Source organism: Mus pahari, chromosome 2, assembly GCF_900095145.1.
Source record: "Mus pahari chromosome 2, PAHARI_EIJ_v1.1, whole genome shotgun sequence".
Classification (NCBI taxonomy): domain Eukaryota; kingdom Metazoa; phylum Chordata; class Mammalia; order Rodentia; family Muridae; genus Mus; species Mus pahari.
The window spans coordinates 22,648,244-22,669,732 of NC_034591.1; the positions used below are offsets into that span (position 1 = coordinate 22,648,244).

Genomic DNA, 21,489 nt, shown 5'->3' on the forward strand with positions numbered 1-21,489 from the left:
TATACACGAGTGCAGGTGTCTGTGAATACCAGTAGAGTATATTGGACCTGCTAGTGCTGGAGTTACTGGTAGTTGTAAATTACCTTATGTGGTTGCTGAAAATTTAGCTTGGATCCTCTGTGTGACTAGTATATAGTCTTAACCACTTAGCCATCTCTCCAGCCCTCTCTTCCCCCAGTTAACATGTTAATAAATTATCTGTTAATGTAAACATCTTAATTTTTTCTCTGTAATCAGAACCCTTATAACTGCTGCACTAAGGTTTTTGCTTTGGTAGATATGATTGCTTTTCTGTGGTCATATTACTAACATGGTTTGTGGATCCAAGAATTGGCTTCCCTGGGAGCTTGTTAGGAATGTGGACTCTCAGACCCCACCCTGTACTTCCCAGGACAGAATCTACTTCTAAAAAGGATTTCCAGTCATTAGTGTATATGTAGTGATATACGTTGGTGTATATTACTGGTGTAACACAGAGTAGTCCTGCTGGAGCATGTAGAGGCACAGCAGGGACTTTTTGGCAATGCTGTGTTGAGACCTCATCATAGACACTACTCATTCTAATTGTCTATATGTACTCAATGATTCAGAAATGGTAGTATTACTCTAGCAAGAATGTGAAATTTTGGTGCTGCAGAATTCTCCAGCACGCTTAACCTCCTCAGAGCTCTGAAACTCCATAGGCATTAGACTGAAAGTAAAGTGTCAGTCCCCATGGTCAGCATTTGGATTCCTGGACCTGTTTTCCCATTTGTACTACTTGTTATAGAGTCTGACTTGTTGTTAGCTTTTTGCATTGAGAATTTAGGAAAGGAAATCAATAATAATTTTCCACGGGTTTAGTTTCTTATTTGTTTTCTAAGAATATGTCTGTTTCTTTGAAGAGTAAAGATTACGTTCATGATAATGAAGAGGCAAGCTGCAGTTTTTATTGCTAAAATGTAGAAAATGTTTAAATGAACCTTATGTTTAGTACGTATTTGTCTTTATCTGCCAGTGGGCTACTGAGACTGACCTAAGATGATAGGGCCATGGGAGCTCAAAAAGAAAAACTATATGTAAAAACTGCTTTAGTTTCGGTTAGCACTAGAGGAAAGTTTTGTAAGAGACTCTAATAAAATAAAACCTGGTTTCAGTGTGAAGAAGTGGCAGAAGAAGTGGTTTTTGTTTTTCACTGGTCTCAGAACTAAGTCTGTGCTGAATTAACCCTAGACAGGAAAAGTGAAGTAAGTAGGGAAGGGGCAAGGGTAGAGACCACAAAACCCCAAGCTCACTTAGGGACTGCTCTCCTGACAGAAGATCAAAATATGTGGTTGGGGGTCTGTGAACTGTTCAGCTTACATGGCTGAAGTAGCCATTACAGCTTCCAGGTGAGTCCTGCGCTATTAACTGTAGTGTTTTCTCAGTGGTGGATTTACAGATGTTAGCTTACCTCATAGTCATAGACAACTTAAGTTATGAGGAACTTTGCTGTGGTCTGAATTAGATGTAAGGCAGCAGGGATGTTTAACAGATGTCTGTTCTCAAGCAAGTGTGAGTAGCAGTAGTGGGGAGGTCCTTGTGTATTAACTATAGGCAGGAGTTTGAAGTTTTTTCCCTACTGGATTTGGCTTTAGGTTTCACATAGCCTTTTACCAAGAACTTTGAAATGTACTTATATTTTAAGTGACTGTGTACTCATTCTCTCTCTTTGCTTCTGTCTGCCTGTAGGGAGGAATGGAAACCCTGGAACTCCAGAAAGATATAAAAGAAGAATCAGATGAAGAAGATGATGATGATGAGGAATCTGGACGATTACGTTTTAAAACTGAAAGGAAAGAAGGAACAATTATTAGGCTTTCAGATGTAACTAGAGAGAGAAGGAACATTCCAGAAACTTTGGGTAATTTTTGTTTTTTGCCTGTGGGCAAATTAATTATTTATCCCCCCCCCCTTTGGCCTGTTTCCTTGATCTTTATTTCCACTTCAGATCTCTCCATATCTCCCCTCCCAAGTGCTGGGATTAAAGGCGTGCGCCACCACACCCTGCTCTCCATATCTTTTTATGATTTATTGTTGGTAGGGTGCATGGTATATGTGAGACTGGTGCCCAGTTGTGCTGTGCTCAACATTTTGCCAAACAACCACTTCTGGGTTATAAGTGTTTGAGTAAATTATTTAAAAGTATTTATGTATTTATTTATTTATTTAGTCGTTTTCTTTGAGAGTGTATGACCTAAAGCTACTCACCTTTGTGTCCTGTGTTCTTGACTGTACTAAGGTGGTAGCAGGGTCATGCTTGGCTCTTCTCTGCTGGACTATGTCCCTCAGGTAGCCATTGCTAAGTTCTGGTTATATTGATTTTATTTTGCACTTGTAATGTCCTTATAGCCATTCTTCTGGGTTTTCTCTGCTTGTTGTTCCTGGGTGTTCAGTGACTAGTTAATAGAGCTCATTAACTGAATGTCAAGTACCTACCACTGAAGACCTTTCTCAGACTGTTGCTGGCTGAGAGCATTAGCCCCACCCCTCTGTACAGTCTGTGTCCTTCCCCACTGATCATTGGGTGCATATTGGAATGCCGCAGTCTCCCCAGGGACTGGGGGTATTATTTAGTGGTAGAAGAACTATCTGACTAGAGTGACCTGGGGCTTTTGAAAGCAGTATTGGGGCCACTCCCAGCCCTTTTCGGGCCTTTAGTCCCATGCATTGTCCAGGAAGATTGTATTTTCAGTGTGTTCCCTGGTTCTACTTGGACTTTAGAAGAACAGAGACCAATAGAGGGTGGCTTTCTCAAGAGGAAGGCAAAGCTCATCAGGGTCTGCTTGTCTTTCTATTTTGGTCTAGATAAAAATAAAGGTCAAAGCCTCATTGCCTTGATGGTTTGTCAGTTCCTCTCCCTCCTCCGCTCCTCTTCCCCCTTCTCCTTCTTCCCCTCCTCAACTCTCTCATCTTTCTTTCTCTCTGTGAATGTGTGATTTTTATTAAATAATATTTAAAAATTTTTATATACATTGGTGTTTTTCCTGCTTGTATGTCTGTGAGTGTCAGATCCCCTGGAGCTGGAATTACAGACAGTTATGAGCTGCCATGAGGGTGCAAGGAATTGAACCCAGGTCCTCTGGAAGAACAGCTACTGCTCTTTACTGCTGAGCCACCCTTTATTGTTTTGAAATACCATTGTTTGTATTAGTTACTGTTCTATTGCTATGACAAAATGCCATGTCAAAAGGAACTTTAAAAAAAAAAAAGTACTATTGGGGTTATAGTTTCAGAGGCTTCGAGTTTATTGTGGCACAGCAAAGGTATGGTAGCAAGAATTGTTACTTGATCCACAAGTAGGGGCCACAGAGAACATCACAGACACTAGGAATGGTGTGAGTAGTCAGAAAACTCAAATCCTGCCCCTAGTGACATAATCTTTTCCAACAAGGCCACACCTACTAATCCTTCCCAAATAGTTCCACAAACTGGGACAAACATTCAAATATATGAGCCTATGTACCTTGGTATTCAAGGCTTGGGGCTTGGCACCCTGGTTCGGAACAGTGAGGGAATGAAGAAAAGACAGACAAACATAGTGAAACTGGGAGCCTCGCTAGTCTCGTTAGGAAGTCTGTGTAAGAGAGTAGTCTCAGGTTACAAACATCTGGGAGGAGGAAGAAGCTGCTAGTCTTTGCCCATACTGACCAGGTGTCTGTAAGTGGACTCAGATGCCAAGGAAAACATTGCCATTCCTCTGGAGCCTGGTACATATGGGTGTAATGATTCATGCCAATTTCCCTTAGGTCAGTTGGCCTTGGAGTCCTCAAAATGATGGTGTACATTACAAAATACACATTCTCTCAGTTCTTCACTCACTTGGTTCCCCCACTCCCTAAGCTATAAGGGCCGTTCTCATTCAAACCACAATATGCTTTTACTACTAAAGAGGAGCAAGCAGCTTTCAGGGGCACATACAAATTCTCTAGGTGGACATTAAGCTGCCTTCATCCACTAACACAAATTCTACTCATCACAGTTATTAATATTCATTGTATCTCTCTCTGAGGATGTGAGCATGGCTGTTCTGGATTGTTCTGCTTGCCTGTTTGGTTCATCCTTTTGGGGGGGTTCTTTTTTCCCTTCTTTTCAGAGTAATTTATACTTTCATTTTTTTTCTGACAGCTGTCAAATCTGCTTTCTTTCCAAGGTACCTGATGGCTGTAACCAGTCTTCTCCAGAGACGAGGGCTAGGAGGGTTGTTGGTACCTGATGGCTGTAACCAGTCTTCTCCAGAGACAAGGGCAGGAGGGTTGTTGGTACCTGATGGCTGTAACCAGTCTTCTCNAGGGCAGGAGGGTTGTTGGTACCTGATGGCTGTAACCAGTCTTCTCCAGAGACGAGGGCAGGAGGGTTGTTGGTACCTGATAGCTGTAACCAGTCTTCTCCAGAGACAGAGGGCTAGGAGGGTTGTTTTGTTATAGACAAGTCACACATCCCTGAAACTGGAATCCTTAGGAGCAGTTCTGTGAGGGAAATAATTTGATAATGTATTTTTCCTCTAAAAAGGACTAAGTGCATTTTTGTAGAATGTGGTAATTTGGCTAGGTAATTGAACAAAAGAAAAATGTTAAAAGTTCTTTTTTCTTTTTTCTTGTTTTTGGTTTTTTTTTTGACTTTTTCAAGACAGGGTTTCTCTTTATAGCCCTGGCTGTCCTAGAGCTCACTCTGTAGACCAGGCTGGCCTTGAACTCAGAAATCCACCTGCCTCTGCCTCCCGAGTGCTGGGATTAAAGGCGAGCGCCACCATGCCCGGCTCTTTTTTCTTTATTTAGAGTTCTAATTTAAGGAAGCATAGTGTTTTGAAAATTTACTAGTACTTTCATTCAAAGTTAGGTCATTCTCAGTATACAAAGGATGCTCCCACTCCTCAGAAGACTGGTTTCCTGAGAGAGGAAGCTCCCTGATAGGGCTTGTACCTTCCCAGAAGGTGGACAGATAGAAAGGTTGGTGAGGAAAATGGTGCCCCAGCCTTTGAGAGCTGGAAGTCTACATGAGTATTATCTGGAGGCTTGGTTTTGTGTCCCCAGTCCCAAGACGGAGTTTATTGGATTGTAAAGCAGTTTGCCTGCTTTTATACTGAGATGAAAGTGTGTTTCTTCTAGAGTCCCTGTGTTCTCTTTTTGAACATTTGATTTTTTTTGTCATTTTGTTTACAAATAAAAACATAATAAGTTAACTTTATCTTGTATGTTTTGAGTGTTTGCCTGAAATAAATGTGTGTTTATCATGTGTGGAGCTCAGAAAGGGGGCCTGGATCCTCTGAAACTGGAATTAGGGGTGTTTATGAATGACTGTGTAGGTGCTGGGCATTGAGCTTGGGTCCCCTGGAAGAGCAACCAGTGCCAACTTCTGAGCCAACTCTCCCTCCCACAAATAACAACTTGGTTAATCCTGAGAGTCCTTTGCTGCTTGAGAATCAGATGCGGCTGTGGTACTTCTCATTTCTGACTCTGCCAGCTTGGGTGGAAAGTGAGCTTCTTGAGATTTAGAATGGAGTTTGATCACTTTGAGACACATGATGTCTCAAATGTGAAGAGCACTGTATCACACACATGACCCTCAATGTTAAAGAGCAAAATCTCACTTCTTGTTGATTGGGATATTTACTTCAGGCTGAGATAAAAGTCGGATTGGGGCTAAGGTATTGATATTTAATTGGTTAGCTCTTTTCACAGTCAGGATTTTTTCTGCAAGTTAATTTAAGTCATGCTTTGCTCCATTTTCCCAAGGATGACATCCAGCTATGAATTTAGAACATAAATTACGTGTGCAGAAGAAGCCACGGGCGTAGGTGGTGATTTTCTGGTAGAGCCCAGCTGGGCTGACTGTGTGTTCTATTGTATATCTGTTGTATATAGAATGCCAGGGCAGGCTCTACACAGCGCTCCTTTGACAGGCTCGTCTAGACTCAGCCTAGAAGTGGAGCAGTGGCGTCTCTCGCTTTAGGAAGCATTTTGAAATCAGCATGGCTGTGAGGGAAAGTAGCTAAGCTTCCTATCACTCTCTGAATCTTGTGTTCAGCCTTACTGGCACATACATCATATTAAATTACTTTTTATTGCTTTGTCTTAACTGCTTGGCAATCCTTACATCTTGTCTATTGAACTAATATCCTGGCTACTTCCATTGGAGACCAGAGACCTGTGGGAAGAACCCTTTCATCTAGTGACAGTGGTGGTTGTTAATGCTATAATGTTTTTATACTATGGTTCTTGTTTTAAAATTTTGGGGGTTCAGTTATTTTTTTGATGTTTGCCATTTTTATTTTGCCAAACTGTATGTCATAAGTATATATTCATTTCTAACTGCTTTATAATTATAATTATTTGGATGCAAATATGTTGTTACTAGAAATAGTGTAGTATAATTGTAGTTGCTTTATGATATATCTCTTTAGGATTTGGTCATAGTTCAGGAAACACTTATGGGGAAATTAACATTTCAGTTGAAGTTACAAATGTAATTTCTATCCTGTCACATTTTGGTGACCTTTTGTGACAGTTTGTCTCAATTGGAGGAGAACATTTTTTCTTGCTGATTAAAGATGTCACTTGAAACCATTTTATTACTGAGGATAGTAAAATTAATCTTGACAGTCAGAACCACTCGAAAAATAATTGCTGATTCACTGCGTAAAATGTGTGTGTGAAGCAATAATGTAGTCAAGATTAAAATAAAAATCTATGCTGGTTAAAAGATTACTATGTTTTCTTTCCAAGGGTTTATATTCATTTGAGAGTGGATTCTGTATCAATATTTCCAAGAAAATGAATCCTAACTTAGAGATTTTTAGTCCGATGTGTCAAAGTAGACTCTGGTGATACTTAACTGTCCTCAGTGGAGAAGGAGGGCTTAAGATAGTGTTTAGTAAAATTTTGAGAAAATACACATTTACTAATATAGGATGTACTACTATGTAGTAGTATTACTAAATCGTACTTTTTAAGACACTACTGTAAAATAAAGGGACCCTATATGGATGGAAGGGCTCTTTTAGACTCTTAGAATAATGTACTGTTGGGAAATTTTTAGGGTCTGTGCTATGTTCATTGCAGTGTGAAACATAGGAACACAAGTAGACGCATGAAGCTCCTGCAGTGCTTTAGCCATTGTTGTTGTTGTTGTTGTTTGCGCTTGGCTTTCCTCTTATTTGACAAAGTCTGTAGCTGGCTGCATGGACACACAATGCCTTTTTACAGCATGGCATATGCTAATGGATGTAAAAGTTTAAAGCAAAATGCAGTTAATGACTGTTCCATTCAGGAGTTATCCTTAATAATTTGACTTCAGAAAGAAGTCAGCAATGGCTTTGATTTATGTCAGAATACTCTAGGTTTGTTGGTTTTGTTTGCTTGTTTCCTCCTGATTCTGGGCCATTGCACATTAGTGGCATCTTCTTGGTTTTTGTTTTGTTTTGTTTTTGTTGTTTGTTTGTTTTTGGTTTTTGAATTGGGGTTTCTCTGTGTAGCTCTGGCTGTCCTGGAACTCACTTTGTAGAACAAGCTGACTTCAGATTCATGTTTATTCACCTGCCTCTGCCTCCTGAGTGCTGGTACTAAAGGCATGTACCACCATGCTTGGTTAGAGACAATCTCTTACTGACCTCATTGGTACTCAGTACTCAGTAGAGGAGTCGTTTCCTCCCCTACTGTAATGGTCTGTGAACATTGGCTATTTTTTAGATTTACTAAATCTACACTGTGAAAATGAAAACATTTAAGGTTGATAGATGATACTTGTATTAGAGATTGGTACTTGGTTCACACTGTTCTCTCCACAGATGTGTGTAGTGTGGGTTGTACTTAACATCTGTATATCTTTTTACATAGAACTTTCTGCAGAAGCCAAAGCTGCATTGCTTGAATTTGAAGAAAGAGAACGACAACATAAGCAGGGACGCTACGGTTCCCGACGGGGAGGAAGGCGAGGAGGCTCTCTGATGTGCCGTGGAATGGGAGACCAGAGGCGAGACAACAGCGAAAGGGGGAGGATGAAGGAGCACAGGCCTGCCCTGCTTCCTACACAGCCGTCTGCTGTGGTAATTACAATGTTATAATGCAGTACCTGACAGTTTTAGAACAATGAAAGTGTGCTCCTGTGGTCCACACAGCTCACACTTTCCTTTTCTGAAATGACACTGAAGCAATAGAAGAAGTGCTGAAGCTTCCGAATTTTGGTCTGTACTAAGATTTTATTTGTAGCCTGAGGACTGGGTTCTTTCATTATTGGGTAGTTAAAACCCATCTCAACACTTCTGTTGAGTAGCTGATGGCCTGTGTGGCTACCACCAAGCCCTGCTTTTCTCCCTTAAATCAGCGAGACCTCCTCAAGTATGCTGCTGAAATATGCTGATGTTAACACAGGATTTAGGTCATAGTTGATTGTTTTATAAACTGTTTTCCTATAGATAGGGTTTCCCTTCTGTAGCAGTTTTCTTAATTATATACCTTCTAAAAATGTTCATAACTTGAGACTGAATTATGCAGTTAAACTTAGATGGATTTCTTCTGGGAGGTCTCAGCAAAGTCAGGTGTCATGGTGTTTTGTCCTTTTGCAAGCTAGAGGTAAACTTTCTCCTTTGGAAGACAGTGTTAGGAAGAAACGCAATGCAAGATATGCCTTTAGTGTATACCACATACTCCAATAAGGCTTGCAGCCTACACTTGGCTTCTGTTAACTATGTTTTAGATACCATCCATTGGTGAAGTGATGAAGTATAAATGGTGGTTGTTGGCCTTGCATGAGAATACAGTTTTAAATGTACCTTAAGGGAAGAGGGAAAGGTGGGTGATAGCCCTTGAAAGTTTGGTGATATCAATACATTGCTCTTTTGTACACAATTGGTTTGTTCTCTGTCAAGGTTAACAAGTTATGCACCAGACTAGTTTTTCATCAGCACGAGTGCCTGTTTACCAGTCAGAAGGAAAATGCAGAGCAGGTGGGAGAGAACCTTTAACAGCTAGTCAAAAAACACCCAACAGGGTAGCTGTGTCTTTGACTGCTTGTGACTGACCACTTGGTGGGCTACATAACCACCAGGCCCTCTGACAGCCATGCACTTTGGCCGAAGCCTTGTCTTTCAGCTGATTGGGGCTGTCATGTGAGTGAGCTTGCCCGTGATGTCCCTCCCCAAGCCACAGAGATGCTTGATCCTGTTTCATTACTCCTCCGCATGAAGAATGGATCTATCCTCCTGCCTGTTCACCTGCACATTCTCGGAGGAATGTTCTTGGGTCTTGTTTCTTGATCTGGGTTCTGTTCTTCTTGAAGTCCTAGCCTGCACTCTTACTGGACACTCATTTTGGGTGTCTGTCTTATGGCTCATACCCCAGGGTCCGAGGTGTCACGTGACTTCTTTTCTCTTTCAGACTGCTTTGCTTTAGAGCTACTATCCCTCTTCCCCTCCTACGCCTCACACTTACATGCTGTTCAAAGGTTGGACATGTGGCTAACAGCTCCATCATGCCATGTTACCATGTCTTTGGTGGGAACATTTGCAATAGTTGTGTTTTTCCTGGTCTCTCTCAGGGTTTGTGCTCTCCTTTCAGGAGAAATCAACTGTGGGGAAGCCCTTCTAAAGCACCCAGCTAGAGTTCCTGGTGGAGTCCAGGCCAGAGCAGAATTTTCTGCTCAGCTGAGGCCCTCCAGGTTAATAAATACTGACAGTAGGAGGGTAACATTATTAAATGAGAGCTCACAGCATCTAGCAGAAACCAGCCAGGGATGTTGAGATATTTCTAGTTTAGCTTTTTCTTCATTAATGAGCTTCCCATGGCTGAAGTAACAGTTTCTCTTTCACACTGTAGGTATTTTAGGTATTTCTTATCATGGGACAAACAATAGTAAGATTTACTATTAAACAGTTTGCTAGGAGGGCGGTGGTGGCGCATGCCTTTAATCCCAGCACTTGGGAGGCAGAGGCAGGTGAATATCTGAGTTGGAGGACAGCCTTCTCTACAGAGTTCCAGGACAGCCACCGCTACACAGAGAAACCCTGTCTCCAAAAAAAAAAAAAAAAAAAAAACAACCCACAGTTTGCTATTCTCAATATTGGCCATTACTCAATGACATGACTTCAATTTTTTTTTTTCTTGGGCAGTGTGTTGTTCTCTTCCTTTTTTATCAGAAAGTTAGGGGGGCATTCCATCCCCAGACAAACATGCTAGTGTCTGAAATGGGGAGGAGCAGAGATCCCCCCCCTCCCAATTTCAGTACCAGCCTCTCTCAGTAAGCTCAACAGGCAGGCTTTTTCAATTCTATATATTACACAGTATGCATAAAAGTAATGCGCAACGTGCCCTGGATTCTCAGAATAGGAGAGTTCAGGTTTATTGATTTCCAAATCTTTAGAGAAGTCCTTTCTTGAGAAAGACAGCCAGTCAAGGCCATATACAATTTAACTTTAATCTTATTGTTCCTCTGAAATCTTTCCTCAGACTGTGGCTATTTGCCTTTGCCATAGCCTGTCACAGGTCTGTGTTCACCTCGTCCATCTCACACTATGAGCAGCCAGTCACTTTCCCAGAAAGGGCATCACTGGGGCTTCTCACCATGCATGTTGTATCTTTCACTTGGAATGCAGAGATACTCTATAATTGAGCATCATTCCAGGGAAAAGGACTAAATTTGCTGAATTATAAGTGTTTTGACTACTAATTAGCAGTAGAGTTGACTTGATTAGTGATTAAAAGCAAACTTAATAGAATCAGATTTTCTGACTCAAACTCACTTTCTGGCCCTGTCAGGAATAGGCCTGCTTCTTTCTGGGAAATTAAGACATGGGGCTGTAGGGGATCGCAGGGCCATTTTAGGTATCTTAGCCACTTTAAATTGTGCTTCTAATTTTTTTGTTTATTGACCTTCTATACATATTCTATGCCCTTCCCCCCATTAAACAGTAAGTCCTTTTCCCTACTTTTCTCCATTCATAGTCTGTTATTCTCTCTGTGGGATGCATCTCTTTTCTCCGATGGAGGCTTGGCCCAGATACCGCTTTCTCAAAGTACCTTCTTCTTGGGACAGCTCTGTGTAACCCTGACCTTTAAATGGGAGTTTCCAGTGATTGTTTCTGTCTGCCTTCTATCCCCTTGAGAAGAGGCAGGGCTAACTATGCTTAGAGGCTATAGATATCTTTGCTCATTATGGGCAATTTGTTTCCAGGGCAGAATTTTATTTCTTGAGAATTCGTGCTCCATAGGCTATCATTTCTTCTGTCTTTGCCATGAACTGGCTGAGTTGCGTAAGTCTATTGCACATCCTCTGTGCAAAGTTTGTGTACAAGTTTTTACTGTAAGTCCACTTCTAAGAAGTTAATTGGTGTAAGCTTGTAGCATATCAGCATTACTTTTGTATTCTTCTAAATGTTTATTTCTGTAAAAAATTTTTCTTTTGGTGGTTTTCAGGCTCACTCTCCAAGATTAATCCCTCCTCCACAGCCACAGCCGCCTCCTCCACCACCACCACCACCACCTCAGCAGCAGCCTATCAGAAGTCTGTTCCAGCAACAGCAGCTGCAGCCTCTACTCCCCTTACAGCACCCACATCACCCCTCCCCACCACAGGGAGTGCACATGCCCCCCCAGATTGAGACTCCAAGGATGATGTTGACCCCTCCCCCAGTGACTCCTCAGCAGCCCAAGAACATCCACATCAACCCACACTTCAAGGGGACAGTGGTAACCCCTGTTCAAGGTACGTGTTCTTTTCTGGTATGTGTTCATTCACAAAGCCACCCCAGTAGGAGTTAGATTCATATTCAGGTCTGTGAGGAGTCACAGACACAGTGTAACTTGTAATGTAACTTGGAACAAGCTCCTTTCTTCACAATGTCTATCTCCTACTTTGTTTCTGAATGGAATATACTGTGCCAGTCTCAATGTGAGGCACAACCTGAAGGTAGTTGTTGAAGTCTCTGAATGCTTATTTCATATGTCTCATGGCAAAGATGTTAGAAGTGACAACTGTTCTTCTTAGGTCATAGATGGAGTGCCTCTTTAGTTTGTGTTACCTGGCAGGGAAGAACCAGGCTATCTTTCCTTTATTGCTATAACAGAAGAGGTACTGGAACTGGGAGCCGTTATGTGTAGCTTCTCTGAAACACTTGCTTCTCTCTCTATTTCACCTGTTCCAGGCACCTTGGCTTTGTTAGAGAGCAGACCAGACCAGAGTTCTGTTCATGTTCTTTCTTGCTCCTTCATGGGCAGAGGCAGACTGTCAGCACCCAAGGTCGGTTAATAGGCCTTGTGTGGCATGCAGATGATGAGGGAAAGTAGATCAGTGTTGGGAGTCTGAAGTGGAAACCTGAGGGTTCTTTGGAGAGTCAGTTGTGCTGGATGGTGTTTTGCTGGGGCACACGAGTGAAGAAGTGTTTTCCTGAAGTGGACACAGGTGAAAAACTAAGGCAGACTTGTGAAAGAGTCTTTTGCTGAAGTAGACACAGGAGAGAGAATGTTCTGCTAAAGCAAACACTTGAGAGGACATGTGATAAAAGATTCTTTGCTAACTTCATGCATGTATTGGTCTGCCTTACATTGCATTTGTCGGTACTACATAGAGAGAAACATGCCAAAAATACTTCTGGTGATGCGCTGCAGTTTCTTGCTGCTTCCAGGAACTTGGGCTGATTGACAGAGTGATGTCAGCTGAGACAGATGCACATGCTAAGGCAAGGTCATGCTGAGGCAAGACCCGTGGAGGGCATGTGATGTTTGGAGGGTATAAATATGACTCAGTGCACAGTGATGGAAGCTGAACTTGGCTTGCTGATAGAGCTAAGCTGTACAATGATTGTTGGTTGGTCTCGCTTCTTTGCTGATCATCACTGTACTAAGAGAGGCACAGGCAAGAGCTTTTCCTGGTACCTGGTGTCTTTCTGGGTCTCCCTGCTGTCTCGTGCTGAGGCTGAGACCTGGCAGTTCTTTCTTGGTTATGCCACCACTGCTGCTGACCTGACTCTACTGGACTGCTGCTGTTTCCGTGAGGTGTTGTGAGTGGATCGACCTGCCGCTGCTGACTGAATTACCTATTTTCAGACAACGCAGATGGGAGTTGCTCCAAAGAACCATTTCTGAACAGGTCTACTTCCCCTGTATCCTTTCTTTTCCACTACCTCTGGTAGATAGTCACTAAAAGGGAGGTTAAAGCATTTAAAAACCATCATTAAAAACAGGCGTTACAGGAATGCATACAGTTATCTGGGAGTTCATTGAGTTGGTTAGTTCTAGGAACATTCAGAATGAGAAGGAGTGGCTCATCATTGTAGATGGTCTCAAGTCTTGGAGAGGTACGCAAGTAAGAGGGACTGTTGATAGTGAGCACAAGCCTTGGGTTTGAAGTAATTAAGAGAGACAAACACCTTATGGGTAGCAAAAGGAGGGAAGTGATGCAGGGTCCCCCCTGTGTGGGCCAGGGTAAGGACTTTAGTTTTTAATGGGAGGAGTTGTCTGGGTTATGGTATATCAAGCTGGGGCAAAAAGGAATTTGGGTTCTCACATAGCTGAAACTGGTCATTTGGTAATAGAATGCATTTTTACTGTGCTTCTGTTTATGTATCATTTTAATGCTCTATTATTATTTTTTGGTAATGACATCTTACTACTTGATTCTTATACTGTGGAAATGTTGTTAGACCAAATAGCTTGTAGTGATTCTCTTATCTGAGTTAAAAATGGACTACTGTGGAGACAACTGAAAACATCAACAGCATATTTGGCCCAGGAGCCACTAGCTAATACACATTGTAGTGATGGATCAAGGAAGAGCAAGATCAGAAGTCACAAAGACAACAGAGCAGTTGTTGAAGTGGGTACCATTAGAACTCATTGCAGCTGCTTAGTAGTCATTTAGCATTTGGGATAAATTGAAAAGATGAAAAGTCTTGATAGGTGGGTATTTCATGAGCTAACTGAAAATCAAGTGTCATTTTGTCTCAGTTCTACTCAATAACAACATGATATTTCTTGAATAGTCTATGATATGGTAAAAGGTGATAGCTCATGAAGACCAGTTCAGTGGATGGACCAGGAAGTATACCCGGGAGAAGTGTGTGTCTAGCTAATGACTGCAAAAGCCAGGAGTCAGAGCATTGTGCAGCAGAGGCAGTGGGAGGCTGTACGTAATGCCAGTGGATTGGATAAATAGGGAAGGGAGGTGAGCTTAAGAGGTAAAGAGATTTCACTAGTTGAGATAGAAAATGTAGGGTCTCTTGCCTATGCTAGTCAAGTTGCTTGCTTATTCTAGGCATTTTCCATCTTTGCCTTCTCAATGCTGGGATTGGAGCTGGGTTACATAACCATGTGACATTTCTACAGATTCTGGGGATAGGATCATCTCTCCAGCCCCCAACATAAGTCTCTTTCGTTTCCCCAAATTGAACTTCTCAGTGGTTGTCCTACACCAGCATCAGTTAATTAGGTATTTCCTTGTAAATTTCATTGGAAAACTGGTGGCTGGTAAGATGCATAGATAAAATAGTAAAGCTGTAAATAGGCCCTGGAATGTTCTCTAGGCCAAGTGTTATTATTTGCTAGAAGTCACCAGGCTGGGCAAGTACTAAATTCAGGTCCTGCATCCAGGAACTTGAATAGCTCAGTAAGTGCCAAGTCTGCTTGAAGCTCTTTAATATCACCATGAGCACAGTATTTTTGATACTACTTACTCCTTGCCTTTCATGTACCTTATGCCAGAAAGAGGAAAATCTTATTCTTACTGGCTGCATGTGTTTGTTCGTTTAGTATTTTGTTAATAAGTTTAACTAGAAGCCCAATTCTTGGGAGATGCTGAGTGCCTAGATATGTTCTATACATGCAAAGTATAGCTCAAATTAACATGTTTCAAAGTCTTTACAGCTTAATGCACATATAGGTCTTTTTAAAATGTTCACCTTTAATCCCAGGACTTGGGAGGCAGGTAGATCCCTACATATTTGAGGCCAGCCTATCCTATTCTATATAGTTCCTAGACAGCCAGAACTACATTGTAATACCCTGTCTCAAAGCAAACAAAATAAGATTCATTCATTCCGTCCATCCATCCATCCATCCATCCATCCAGGGTCTTAGTATGTATCCTTGGTTGGCATGGAGCTAATTATGTAGACTAGGCTAATCTGAAATTCACAGAGATCTGCCTGCTTCTGCTACTTGGCTGCTAGAATTAAAGGCATGTTTTACTTAGGTGAATATTTGTTGGTGTAGATGTATATGGAGGCCAAAAGGTGTTGGATCCCTTGAGTTGGAATTACAGGTATTTGTTAGCCGTCCAGTATGGAGTTATGAACTTGAGTCCTTGCAAGGGAGCGTATGCACTCTTAACCACTGAGGTATCTCTACCCCCCTGAAGATTAATGTACTGAGCAAATGTGTGAGTATATTTGCATGTGTGTGTATATAGGTGTTGGTGCTGAAACCCAGAACCTCCCCCATGCTAGGTGCTAGGTAAATGCTTTTCCACTGAGATTGAGGACCCGAACCTTGCTTGTCTTTTTAAAATCATGTCTGTTTTCTTTTTGAGGGTGAAAGACTATGTCTTCTGTTAGATACACATAGGCTGCTAAGTAGTAAATACCAAAGTTTCAGGTTCAATGCTTAACTAGATTGGTAGAAACATCAAAAATTTTAAGTTCTCTTCTGCTCCATGAGGTGCATAGGGTTGGGCCTTGATTCTATTGCTCTCTGCATTGGGCCAGAGCACACCTGTTCCCATGTTCTGTTCTGCTCCTGTGAACTCTGTACATGGTTTATTTTTCTGGAACAAAGAGGGTGGAAATATTGTCAGTATTGCCATCTCCCCTGAGGTTCTGTTAGCAAACCCATTCATTAGAATCAACTCTACCTCCTAATTCGTACTGTGTTGTGTTGGAATTGTTTAGTTCCTATAAATGGTTTGGTAGAGACGCTAGCTAGGTGTTTTATATTTGAGACATGATTTAAAAATACTGTCCATCTGTTGGTAAATGCACCTTCTTTTCTACTCCTTCATATAATCTTCTGAAATGAGAATACTATTTCTCTTTTTTTCTTTCTTTGCTTCATAGCCTGCTCTTTCCCTTTAGATTCCTGTTTGCACTGTGTCTTCTCACAGGAAGTTTTATGTTGGAATAGACTCTCAAGGGAGGTTTGGATTTCTGCTAGATTTGCTTTTGATCAAATAGGCTGGTGGCTCACAGGCTCAGTTGACATTGAGCCTGTATAAGTGTGATGTTAACTATACTAACCACGATTCAGTTTAATGTATGGGACTCATTTTGTAAGTGTAGAAAGTGAAACAGTTTGCCTTGTCACTGTATAAAAGTGAATTGGATTGATTCTTCAGGTACATAACTGTGTCTTTCTGTCTCATTTCTCAGGGTCTTAGAGTTGTGCTGTATTAAACCTTTGATTATTCCTTTGCTGAGGCTGCTGTAACAAGCACTACCAAGAGGTGTAGGCATGGGCAGGCTCATTACCCTGGGTTCAATTGTTGGATTGCATATGGTGTTTCCATGTCCCCACTTGTTCTCTCTGTGAGCATAGTCTTTGCTCTCCTTTTCTCTAGGATGTTGATTAGGTTGGATTAATGCTCACCATTTGGACCTCTTTAAAGACTTCTCCAAAAGTGTCCCATTTAGGGTGCTTATAAGGGAGTTTCCTGGGTGCATCTAGCACCATATTTGACTGTAAGCTCTCACAACACAACAGTGATGAGTTTTTCAAATCCAGGTCAGTTAGATTACTATAATGTGTGGCACTTTTCAAAGAGGGCAGCATATGCTTTAGCTCTAAGAGTGTAGCCCTCTCACTTTTTGTCTACTAGAAGATGCCCTCTGCTGGGTGACGATGGTGCACGTCTTTAATTCTAGCACTTGGGAGACAGAGTCAGGGACATCTCTGTGAGTTCAAGGCCAACTTGATCTACAGAGTGATTTCTAGGACAGCCAGGTCTACAGAGAGAAACCTCATCTTAACCAGAGGAGGGGTTGTTCTCTTACGTGGACTTCCTGGTCTGGTATATTGGTAAGAATTTTATCTCTTTGAAAACAAAACCAAACAGCAAGTATCAGGATAGAAGTTTGCTTTCTTGTCATTCTTTGTAAGCCTACACGAGGGTTGTTCCATCTTTCATCTGCCTGCCTTTTTTTCTTCCTTTTCTCCTCCTTCCTCTCTTATGATTCCATAGGATTCACGTTTCAGTTTGTGTGCAGCCAGTCTTAATTAAGCTCACTGTCTAGCTCAGTCTGGCCTTAAACTTGCAACAGTTCTTCTTCAGACTCCTAAATGGTAAAGTTACAAGTGTCCCCACAATGTTGCATCCTACTGAAACTAGATCTTTTTATTTCATAAAAAATTACCTTCTTTTGTTGTAAAAATATTTGAATTCTAAATAGTTATTCTCTGTTAGAACTTAAGCTTTGTATTGGTACTGTTCTATTCTGGGGCCAAAATTACCCTTCCCTCTCCTTTAAGTACTAAGTGTTTATAGATGAAGACTAAACTTAATGTTACTATGTGCTCAGTGTATGTAATGTATACTCTGTGAGAGAGTTCCTGTGTTATCTTCCTGCCAGCTGGTCTGATGCCAGGTGAATGTATTTTCTTACAGTGCCCTTGCTGCCAGTTCCAAGCCAGCCAAGGCCTGCCGTGGGACCCCAAAGATTTCCAGTGAGTAGCAGCTGTTCTGTCTGGCAGGGGGAAGTACATGGCTACTGAGAGGTACTGGTATTGTGCTTGTCTGGCCAGAAACAGTGTGGGCATTGGTAAATGTTCACTGCAGTCTCTGGTGGAAAATGTTTATTAAAACCTTAAGGTCACTGGCTGTTTGAGAGCAGAATTAATTCTGTAGCCGTAAAATTGCTGAATCACGATTATTTAAGATGACTTTCATCTTAAAGAATATGAATTTTGATCTTGTCATGGTTCTGTGTTGAGGGTACATCTTACAGAGGACATGACATATGTGAATCTTTGTGTCAAATTCTAGGAAATAAGAATCAAGTGCTTGGTTATTAAAGAGCTGAAAGTATTCCTGAGTCACAGGCTTCCTGTTCTTAAGTAAAAAAATTAAGTCTGAAACAAAGTACACACTCATATGCTTCTTGTCATTTATCTGTATCTAGAAGAAAACAGTCCAGTATTTGCTTAAATATATGCATTTTACTTTCTTTGATTTCTTGGTTTATTAAAGCCCTGAATACATGTTCTTTTTAAGAACCATGGGGAAATTAGTCCAGGCATTGAAATGCCAACGCTGTTTGTATGGAAAAGAGAAAGTGATTTTTGAGTGTGTGTATGTTGCCTATTTATGATGACCAATGGATGGATGTGTGTGGTAACTCCAGATCCTGGTCCACTGAAAAGTTCACTGTAGAATTCAGGGTTTAGAGTAATTTTTCGACACTCTTGCTTTGTGGCTGTTATTTGTGGTGGTACCATCTGAAGCTGGTTTGGTTTTTTTTTGTTGTTGTTTTGTTCTCATACTTAGGAAAGTTTTTTTTTTTTTTTTTTTAAGATTGCTGTTCAAATTGTATAAATGTAGCTTTTAACTATTGTTTTTAGTTACCAGTCCTTATTCAGAACATCTTTGTAAGTGGCTGTGTCCCCCAGGCTGCCATGCTGTCATTCCACGCACGTGCGAGGAAGCACTTGGTTTAATTTGTAATGCTGCTTCTCTTCCCTCAGATCGGTGTGAAATTTGCTATTGGTCTTGTTTTCATGTTTAATTTATATCTTGGTTCTAGAATTTGATGTAAAAAAAGTTCTAGTTTTCAGAAATTATGTAATTTAATATTTTTATGAAACAAATTGCTTATCAATATGAAATTAGAGTAATTTGCAATTTTCACTTAACTTTTATTTTTCACTTGTACAAACAGAATTTTATCTGATAATAGAGGGAAAAAACCTAATGCTGTTTTAAGAATATTACTAGAGGAAAATGAAAGCTAAGCACTTAGAGGTCAGAGGGCAACTTGGAAGGAATTTGTCCTCTCTACCATTGGGTTCCAGGGATGGAACTCAGGTTGTAAGACTTTGTGGTTGGCATCATAGTTACTGCTCTATTGCTGTGAACAGACACCATGACCAAGGCAGCTCTTAAAAAGGAAGACATTTATTTGGGGGCTTGGTGGGAAGCACACAGGCATGGCACTAGACCAGTAACTGGGAGTTTTATATCCTAATGTGGGGGTAGGCAGTCTTAAATGAAGCCTGAGTTGTGTCTTTGCTTAATAAGTAAAATTATAAAGACAGCTGAAACAATATTATGGTCTAATTAAGCCTTTGACCATTTATTACTGCTGGTCATGTGTATTGCAAACTCTGTCCTAGCTCTTCCCAAAAATTGAGAGACAGTTAGTGTTACTTACAGAGACTCTTGCTTTATGCAGTGGACGCCATTCCCAACACATGCTGTGATCCTAGCGTGTAGGAGGCTGAGGCAGATGGGTCCTGAGGTAGAGGCCAGCCTGGGCTAGATGGTGAGACCTTGCCACAAAGAAAATGAAAGGCTGGAGATTATGGCTCAGCAGCAGAATTCAAAGTTCTAAGTTCCATCTCCAGTATTAGGTCACACATTCATACAGAGACTATACACAGAAATGATAAACCCATTTAAGAAACCCAACTTTAGGTTTTTTTTTAAGTCTGCTGACTTATTTCTTTGTTGCATAAAATTAAATTTGAATTTGGAAGTCTTTGTACCAGTTTCAGTAGAATTGGAAATTGAGCAGAATAAAGTTTATTCTGTTCATCATCATTCTCAAGTGGTGCATTCTCATTGCTCTGAGACTAGACATTATCCTGGAGAATGTTGCACATACTAGTATAAAGATGGTTTTCCTCTTAAGAAGTAATTGTGTGGCAAAATGGTTCTTTAAGAGATATAATACACACATCATCTCACCCCAAATAGGAATCCCACATCAGACTAAGGTATGACTACCACTGAAGTTCAACTTTAGTGAACCAGTTAGTTTTTATTGGACTTTCTTACAGGAGCAGAAATGACTCAACGCCCACCATGGGTGATAGCTCACAAGGCAGGGAACCCGGAGAAGCATCCTGGTTAGTTTACAGGCAGCTCAGTAGGTTGGAGAGAGTCTTTTCTAGGTGTTTCAGTGGATCTAAACCTCTTACAGGCAGCTCTGCTGGTTTCTGCTTCTTCGAGGCAGCTGTTCTGGTCTGAGAGTTTTCTTTGCAGCTCAGCTTCCTTGTGAAGGGGACTCTGAGTTTTGATTGCTTACTCTGGCAAGGAGAGCCTACTGAATCTCGTCTATTTCAGGGACTTCCTGATGCTGTTTAAAGTTGTTCACCTTTGACTTAAGGAGCTAGCTACCTGAGAGATGGAATGTTACAATATTTGAGGAAACTGTTACACAATATTAGAGTCAAGATAGTTTACTGGTACATGTGAAAGAGAGTAGTGCAGAGAGGGGAGAATGCTTAAAATTCCATTTATTTATTTATTTATTTATTTATTTATTTATTTATTTATTTATTGGTTTGTCTTCAAGGATACAATGAATTTATATAGGAGGATTAGGCAGTACTTACTGAACTCGAAATGATTCCTTTCTTTGCCTTACTGACTGGGAAGCATACAGGGTGTTCAAGGGTAGGGTGGCTCCAGCTCCAGGTCTAAAAAGAACCATGGTACATTTGCCACTCAGCCTGAGCATGTTTTTTCTTCCTCACTAGAAGTAACTGCACTAGCTTAAAAGTCCATTTTGTTTGGCAATTTTATGAAAACTTCAAAAATAACCAAGAAGTAATATGTGTAGTTTTTTTCCTAGTGAGTTTCCTCTAGATTTGTTGGTATGATGTGGGTTTTGTGCTTGTGTTTTCAGTGGTGCTGGGGACTGAGCCCAGGTTATTTCCAGCCTTGCCTCCATCTTGCCACCATTAAATTAATACAGAGACAGCCGAACATCACTTTCATGTGCTTACTTAGCATTAGTTTAGATTTCCACTCTTAAAACCGAAACCTTGTAAGACGAAACGTTGTAAACGTAGTGACTTTGGTAATTGAATATCATCTTTTAGATCAAAGATTTAAACGTCAAGGTGAGAAATGCCGTAAGAAGATCCTGTTTAAAATACCCAGTTTTGGAAGGAACTGCTCTGGAGGCTCCTTGGTCATGGTTTTTGGGTCATGTTAGTCTTCACACATGGATGTGGTTTCTAACCCCTTCCACCCATGTTTGGTAAGCCTCAGTACTTCGTGATTTAAACTTCAGGCTAAAAATTAGGTCTAAGCCAAGGTGGTGGTTGCACACGCCTTTAATCCCAGCACTTGGGAGGCAGGCGGATTTCTGAGTTCAAGGCCAGCCTGATCTACAGAGTGAGTTCCAGGACAGCCAGGGCTACACAGAAAAACCCTGTCTTGAAAAAAACCAAAAAAAAAAAAAAAAGTAGGTCTAAGCTGTGAGTTTCTGACAAAACTCACTTTAATCCGGTCTGGGTTCATCCTGAGAGGCGGGCTGGCCTGAAATGG

At 41.1% G+C, this 21,489-nt stretch overlaps 1 protein-coding gene across 4 annotated transcripts in view; it reads left to right on the forward strand.

Annotated features, from left to right (window-relative positions):
• The window catches only part of Rbm33 (RNA binding motif protein 33), a 103,896-nt gene that overhangs the window by 34,947 nt on the left and 47,460 nt on the right, over window positions 1-21,489 (forward strand). For all 4 annotated transcript variants that reach the window (XM_029533888.1, XM_029533889.1, XM_029533894.1 and 1 more), the window contains 4 exons: window positions 1,711-1,882; window positions 7,854-8,062; window positions 11,427-11,715; window positions 17,602-17,660. In XM_029533888.1, coding sequence (XP_029389748.1) covers window positions 1,711-1,882; window positions 7,854-8,062; window positions 11,427-11,715; window positions 17,602-17,660 — 729 coding nt within the window. The remainder of the gene's footprint in view (window positions 1-1,710; window positions 1,883-7,853; window positions 8,063-11,426; window positions 11,716-17,601; window positions 17,661-21,489) is intronic.